This window comes from Frieseomelitta varia, unplaced genomic scaffold, assembly GCF_011392965.1.
Source record: "Frieseomelitta varia isolate USP_RPSP 00005682 unplaced genomic scaffold, Fvar_1.2 scaffold_665, whole genome shotgun sequence".
NCBI lineage: Eukaryota > Metazoa > Arthropoda > Insecta > Hymenoptera > Apidae > Frieseomelitta > Frieseomelitta varia.
In genome coordinates this window covers 71,974-80,312 of record NW_025110440.1, presented here as the reverse complement: position 1 = coordinate 80,312, position 8,339 = coordinate 71,974, and the positions used below count along the sequence as shown (strand labels likewise).

At 40.1% G+C, this 8,339-nt stretch overlaps 1 protein-coding gene across 1 annotated transcript in view; it reads left to right on the top strand.

The window, feature by feature from the left end:
* Nucleotides 1-7,185, top strand: part of LOC122535039 — a 10,476-nt gene extending 3,291 nt beyond the window's left edge. Inside the window, exon 3 of the mRNA XM_043666201.1 lies at nucleotides 7,037-7,185. Within this exon, the coding sequence (XP_043522136.1) occupies nucleotides 7,037-7,077 (41 nt within the window). The 3' untranslated portion in view covers nucleotides 7,078-7,185. The remainder of the gene's footprint in view (nucleotides 1-7,036) is intronic.
* Nucleotides 7,186-8,339: the final 1,154 nt, after the last annotated feature.

Genomic DNA, 8,339 nt, shown 5'->3' with positions numbered 1-8,339 from the left:
AAAAAAAAAAAAGAAAGAAAGAAGGAAAGACAAAGAAATCATCAACAACCATATATCAATCCGATCGCTCAACATTCTCCCGCTCGATAGCAGCTCGAAGAACGCTTTCTAAATCATCTTCGTGCTCTCCTCGTCCAATAATTCATAAAAGTCTATCAACTTTTTCCCCGTTTCTATCTGTTCTTTGTAGCCGGCAAGCGCCTCGTGGGAATAAAGCGGGACAAGCGCGTTGAATAGAGTCGTAGTAGTGCCTGCCAGTTTTTCCTCGGGCCCGGCGGCTTCTAGTAGGCGATCCTCGCGTGGACATGGCCTATCTTTCCTTCGTCTTTCCACCTCGTTCTCTCCACCAGCCTCCTGCTTCTCTCTTTCTCCGCGTGCGTGTCCACGAAGTGGAAGCGAGACGCGCGTACACGCTCGGGCCCCGACTCGAAAGCGCGAACGCGAAGGGGACAGACGCGCTAACCTGGAACGTCCCGTGCATACGTGATCGTCCGCGTTTTCGCGAAACACGTCCTCGCCTCCTGGAGGACACGTAATAACCGCGAGATATCGAGGAAGATCTTGTCATCGCGTTCGTCCGCGTGCCGGCCGACGAAGATGATTATTTGTCAGTCACCGGACCCTCGGCGAAAATGATGATGCGATTTAAATTAAAGGGAGACGTGGCGCCTGTCGCCTGCTTCGTCCGAAGAAGGCTTCTCTTCTTCTCTTTCGTTTTCAATTTTAGTCTTAGATTTGAAAATGTTATTTTTTCGAGTCACAGACGTTTTCAAATAGTTTTGAAATACTCGGATTATTGGTTTCTTTCTTTTAATTTAAATTCGTTGCTCAGATATTTGAAATATTATCTCCAGGAGGTGAGAAATTTTTGTTCGATCGATGAAAGTTTAGTTTCTTCTTTTCGGAATTTCTTTCTTTCTGTTAGAAGAATTTATTTTAGAATACAGAGGAGGCGATTTTAAACATAATTGAAGAGAGAAACTTTTATCTACCATGCATAATATAATAAATATTTTCACATATTCCGTGCATTATGTGTATTTTTGCAATTTCCAGTTTCTCATAGTGAAAATGAGTTGCCCAATTTTCCTTCTCAGCACTAAACTACCAATTTCCAATTCTCCTCTTCCCCAATTGAAGGTATTTCTATCAAAATTAATAATAATCCCCACAGAGGCACCTGTTTCAATTATTACCATTTGAAACGTAACTTACATTCTATTACATCTCAGAAACAGAAACGTATTTAAAAAAAAAAAAAAAAAAAAAATCAGTAGTCAATCAATTTCCACCAATCTTCGAACACAATCATCAAGTTAACACAATCATCGTTCTCGTGGCACTTCCGAGACTTAAAATCGCCCCGAGCCTTAAATCAATGGCCTTAAATCTTACCTTCTCGAAACGCGGCTCGGTTCGAAATTACCGAGCGAAACGCACCGGCCTTCGCAGGCATTCGGCTCTCCACGTCTCTACGTCTATAAAGGTTTCCACGATCATTACGAGACACCCACCGATTGTTTTATAGCGCGATAAAACCTCGAGCGTCTGCCGTGTCGTGCATCCGTTCGTGTGCGTGCATCGGACCGATCCGACAACGGAGTTGTCTGGCTGCGCGAGTCCACGGAGAAAACACGTTCGGAAAAACTAGCAGCTCTCGTCGTTCGCTTTACAACTCTATTCTTCTCCCCTCCCCCTCCCCCCGGCCGGATTGCGTCCGCGGCCCCCCCCCCCCCCCTCTTTCTTCCGCCGTTTCAACGCGCCACGTTTTTGCCAGAGCGAGCGCCACCCGAGAATACGATTCCCTGTGTCGAATCGACGAATCGTAATTATGACGTCTGGCCTGATGCACCGCCAATTAACAAGATCTTCATTCTCTCAGACTAATAAAAGTGTCGATTTCTTTTTTTTTTTTTCTTTTATTTATTTATTGATTTTTATTGAGACACGTGGACCATTTTGAGAGCACCGGAAGTGCTCGCGTTTGCATCGACCGTACAATTCCATTCAGCAAATTTCGATTTGGCGAGTATATGATTTTATTATTTGAATTATAAATTGTTCACGAACTTTATAGCGCATGGAAATCTTTCGTTTTCTCAGTCTCCTCGATAAGTGGACTTGTACTACTTTCGACATATATAATACGGTCCCCGTATTGCGAGAAAATGCGAATCGTTTAGTTCTTTTCTGGCCAAGATTGAGTAGTCGATTTATTTTTAATTGATCCTTATGAAACTTTAATTGGAAAGATCGTTTAGATTCGTTTCGAGAATGTGTAGAAGAATTTGTTTTAATTTGGGTCTTTTAAGTAAATACTTCTGTAGATTGCAAATGCGTGTATGGTTCGAGGCAAGAAAATTTTGTGAACGATTTGATCATCGAAAATGAAACATCGTTTCTTTTATGTTGATTTACACGAAATTGTATTTGTCTTTAGTTTTAAGACATTTAAATGTATTTTATTTTGTAAAAATGAAACATTTCTTGTTTCGTATGATGAAACGAACAAAGTTGTTTATATACTTCGATAAAATGAGAATCATACTACAGATTTTCATGTAAATTAATAGCTTCATAAAGACTGTTCGTTAAATATTTTATGTCTCATCGAAGCGTCTACTTTTATACACCTCTTTTTAATATTATTTTTGAAACTTATCTTTAAGCTTTATCTTTTATATATATAATAATAATGAAGTTCAACTGTGTCGCAAATATCTCAAGTTATTTCATTTTATGTCACCTATAGGCAGACGTTCAATGTAAATCACACAACACGTGAACAATCACTTCGCACTAAATAATCTAAATGAAATCTAACCAGAAATTATAACAAGATCCGAACAATCTCAAAATTTCCTCGTCGTTTGATTTTTAAATTTTCAATCATTCATCTAATCGATTTGACCGAGCCTAAAAACCAAAAGGTCACACCTACAGAGAACACTCGGACGAGAAAATTATCCCGAAAATAAACGAAGGGAGAAGAAATCCTCTCCTGGCAAAGTTTCTTTCAATGAAGTTGATTCGAGCAGCTGCGCTCCGAAACGCTGGCACACGGACGCTCTACCTGGCCAAATAAAAGAGCAGGATTTTTTTACGGGTGCAAACGAAAACCCTCGGATCTCTTTCTCGATGGTCGTCGATATCCGCCGCTAACGAGGTCGTCCCAATTAATTCCCAAGCCGTCGTCAAGGTGGTCGATCGATAATCGAGACAGTCGACACGCCGGGTGAAGACGAATCCGGCGGAAAGGGAGGGAAAAAAATAAGAAGGAAATCGGGCCGAGCTTGAAGAACCAACGAAAGTGAACAAAAAGAGAGAAAGAGAGAGAGAAGAGAAAAAGAGATGATAAAGGTGTGAGAGCAAGCGAGTGGTTTGATGTTCTCTTTTCATGTTTGTGTATGTGTAATTATAGCGGTATCTCGTGGACGATATTGCCAGCGTTTATTTTAACCGATGATTAACAAATTGCTGGTAATAAAGGCGTTTTAATCGTCAACGGGGGGAAAGAGCTGAATTGACTTCTGTTGTCTGTAGTCCGAGGAATCTTCCGGGCATTTAATTGAAAATGAATTGCTGGCTGCGGGAATGAGAAACTAATGAAATTGTAACGTTCGACGTGCAAGAACTCCTTGAAATAATAATAAATAATTTCACGTGCATCTCTACTCGAGAATTCTCCATTTTGGTACATTTCAGTATAGATTGTTTAGCGTAGATTTATTCTGCGACTAATTTTTCTGTTTTGAAGGAAATGTGTACTTGATTATGTACTTTGCTTTTCGTTACTGAGATTTTGTAGAATTTCATACTTGGCTTTTCGACCTAAAAATTACGCGATTACAATATTGTACGTGTTAATGAAATAAAATTGAAACCTCGTCTCAATTTTCTAAATTTTTTTCACCGTTTCTCCAAGCTTTCGTCAAAACTAACAGCTACTACTTACAATATTTTTGAATGCATTATATTACACTGATTCATTATATCACGCTGTTCACTAAATTAAGGAGAGAACAATAATTTACCACATCGAAAATACTCAAACTTCTTAAAACTTCATACACTTGTAGAATCTAGAAAGAAAGAAAGACATTAAGCGAATCTTTGAAATTACTTTTCACGGTTACAATTAAAAAAAAAAAAAAAAAGCCAGAATTAGACGCAGCAAAATTTCCTAAAACTTCTTCGTCCAAAAAAAAAAAAAAAATAGTAGCTATTTCACGCAAATGTGTAAACGTTTCTGCAACTATAATAAAACAGAAACAACCGCAGTGTAACGAGACGGATGGAATAATAATAACAGAGAAAGCTTGTTGCTTTTTGACGCGATTTCTGAAAACCCAGCAGAGCGAAAGCTCAGAGTATTAATCTTCAACTAGTGCCAAGAGAGAATGATGTTGTAATACCTTCTAACTCTCGGTGGACACGAAAATTGCAATGAAGAATCGACTGTCCACGCGTGAAACGGGGAGGTGGAGGGCAACTGCACTGCGAAACTGCAAATCGCTGGCTGACACGCGTGTGTCACCAACAGAGGGAGAAGGAGAAACGCTCGGAACGATATGTAAACGAGCCACGGGCCAAGGGACGATAAATCACCAAGAAAATCGCTGCTGAAGGTCTACCGCGTGGGGTAGACCGGCTCGGTGTCGATGACACCCTGGATCGAGAACGGAATACGCGCGCATATGCCCGAAAAATGAGCATCCCTTGAGCTCGGCGGTGGGGGTGACTTTACAGCCCGTGTTCCTTACCAGGCACCACCCCTTCTATGAACTGCGTCGACATGCAAATTCCTGGCCAACAATGAGATCCCTTCGTCGAAAAGTGGGTTGTGCTCGCGAGGACAGGGCTGCCAACCCCATCGTGCTTGGTTACCGAGAGATATTTTCCGTCTCATTTTGTAAATTGAAACGAGATCCAGGAACAAAGTGTGCAGATTTTTCTTCATCCTTTGTTTTTTTCGATCAATTTCCGAGTATTTTATAAGTACCAATTTGTTTGCTAGGGAACATACTGGAAGGAAAAAGTCGGACGAAGTTTACCATGGAATTACAATTTACGATGAGGATTTATATTCAATCTAGTGGTGCTCTTGTTTTTCTATTTTAAATATTTCACATTTGACCGTGTATTTTTTTTAGCAAATTTAAATAAAACTCTTTCGAATGAATACATATGTACTTAGATACGGAAGAAAGATTAAACTGCAAATGACACGAAACAATCTATAACTTATAGAACGGAGTATTTTGATGAAGAACACTTACTACTTTTCATAAGTAATAGATCGTGTAAATATAAATTCATTCGTGTTTCCTTAAAAAATTGTCAAATAAATGTATTGTACGAAACACATGATACAAATAAAATATCCGTATAATAAAATAAAATATTGTGATCGAATATCTGTCTAATATATTTATAACAAAACCTATTTAATCGATGATGCATAATACACACGCATATTTTCATTCTAATCACACTTTACAAATCGAATATCTTTATCACCTCTCCTAAAGATTTTATCCTTACACCGAAGAAAAAGAAACGAATAGAATATTTTATGTATACCTATATCGCGCAGACCAACGCTAAACATTCTTTTGTCAAACAGAGGACAGAAATTTCCCATTTTTCTGCTCGCTGGCTCAACGCAGAGGATCCCCAAGTATATTCCGTGTTCCCGGTCGGTCTTTCCGCGGGATCATCTGCATATCTAAATAATCGAACGTAGCCATGTGTCGTGGAGCGACAAAGAGGTGGAGGGCCTTTCGAAGGAAGAGGACGTATGGCGTGTGCGGGGTGCTCGTTCGTCGGTAGCTACGACGCACGGTCGCCTACTTTGCATTGCAAATACGGCCGCGGGTCCCCGGGGTTCCTTGAACCAGATCCGATTGGCTTAGCCAGTACCGCGAATCTAGATCTATCTCTCTCCATTGGACCTTTAATCCCGCGGACGCGCTTCATTGATTGTCGATTGAAAACCCCCGCCAAACCCATCTCTCATTGCGCTTCACCTTTTGTCTCTTTATTTTTTCTTCCTTTCCTTTCTGCATCCTTCTCGCCTCTGTTTCTGTCCCTTTCCTCCTCTCCTTTTTCCCTTCTCTATATTTTCCCGGGACTTTTCTTCCTTATTCGCGTACTTTTATCGGACAGTTACTTACGACGCTTATTTACTTTCGAATCCTCAAAATGCGCAATTAATATTCAACTGACTCATCCACGATCTACAGAAAACTTAATTTTTGTTGGATCCTTATATTACATCGATTCGAAACATCATTCTGTCACGACAATAATATCTTGTAATGAACATTCAACAAGCTCGGATTCACCATGATCATATACGATCAATATGCATACAGAAAATTAAAAGAAAAATTTATATCTTTGCGTTCTTTCATTCGTTCATCATCGATTCGTGAAAGTACGATTACACAAACGTTTTTTTTTTTTTTTTTTTTTTTTTTAACGAATTATTAGCAAGATATCTTCGTGCAATACGACAAAATTTAATTCGAATTTATTGAATTTTCCTCGAGATGGACGGACGACGTTAAAACCGCGTTCAACATGCGCGAAAAATCATCTCGCCTGAAATCAACCCCTGCGCGATGTTGTTTCATTGTGCGACACGCGGCCATCGGGGAGCAGCTGCGCGCCTTTTTACGAATACATTAACGCCGCGGCCGGTTGATAAATCGTTGCTTAACGGGAACACGGCTGCGGCGTTCGCGCCTCGCGAGATAAATCGATCGCCGATGCTTGACGTCGTCGCTACGGGACCGTGCCACCGTCCCGTGTTAATCGAATCGTCCGCGGACGAATGTTTGTCGGCGATAATTAGATACACTTGCCGCGATAAGTGAATTTCACTGGAAACGAATCGACGCGACGAAACGTTTCGAACGACGCCTTCGAACGTTTCCTTTGGTTCTGCGATGGAAGAATGGCTGTTTTATTATTCATTCCTTTTGAACACGGATGTACATACCTGCCTACGTGTCTCTTTTTTTTTTTTCAGATCGTTGGGTCAGTTGGATCAAACGGAGGGACCATGGATAAATGAACTTTCTTTGAAATTCGTTCTAACGTGTGACGTCGCATTATTTATAAATCAATACCCAGGATATCAATTAATCGATTCAATTTAAAACATCATTCCCAAGTAAACGAAATCCTGTATAAAATCTTTTGTAGAAATAAAATTTTCCATCAAATGAACTCGTTCTAAAATCATGTAACATTGCACCTTTAATCGACGAATTAACTCATCCGTGGAACTTTAAGTTGGCTCTCTCTCCTATTAAGAAGTTAAAGACAATCAACAACACACGGAGGAAATCCAATTAAAGAAAGAAGTAATTATCTATTTATTATTATTATTGAATTATTACCCATTTACCTATTTATTATCATCATTAAGTGCTCGACTAATTGGTTTTTGAAATGTAAAAAAGAAACATGAAAAAGTATTTTTAAAATATTTACTCTCTAACGAGGTGCACTGTGTCGTATAAATAAATAACGCTTTATTGATTAGCATCCGATATTTTCTTTACAAATTTATTAAGAGATAAATTATCATATCGATAAAAATCCACCTATTAAATACGAAATAGCGAACTGCACGAGAATAGAATATACATACGAAAGTCGAGGGTCAATTTTCTCACGGAGCCTCGCCAAGTCTTCCAAAAATGGTCGACACAACGTCTCACTTCCGTTTCGAAATCGAAGCGTCAATTTCAAAGGACGCTTGCACTCTCGGATTGGGAACCCCACGCGAACCGAAGCCTCGTATGCTAATCAACCGATAAATCAGCAGAACCCGACGTATCTCGGGTTGCCCGATTCATTACCGAAATGGCAGCTGCCAATTGGCGCATGTGCCGATTACGACGATGGCGACGGGGTGACTTTTTGCGAACGAAAGGAGAGCCTCGTAGATTTCAAATAGAGGCGCACGGTGGCTTGTTCGATGATCAATGAACCGCTTCCGTGGGACGAGCATGCTAAGTAGCATCCGCTCTGCATCGCTTTGAGAAATGAATTGTGGCCCGTTCGTACAACACACGTGCTCCACTTTCTTCCGCTCCATTGTCACCGGTCTCTGTTTGCTCTCCTTAAAAATTCTACGCTCGCTCTCTCTGCTCTCCGCGCGTTTATTTATTCATATGGAATAACATTTTCTTGATTATATTATACATTAGGGTAGGTAGGTTGGTCAGTGAGTTGGTGTTTGAATATTTATACGTAGGAAACTATGATTGATGTATCGTATTTTGCGCTGTGCCGGACATTTTTGGAATTTCATATATATATAC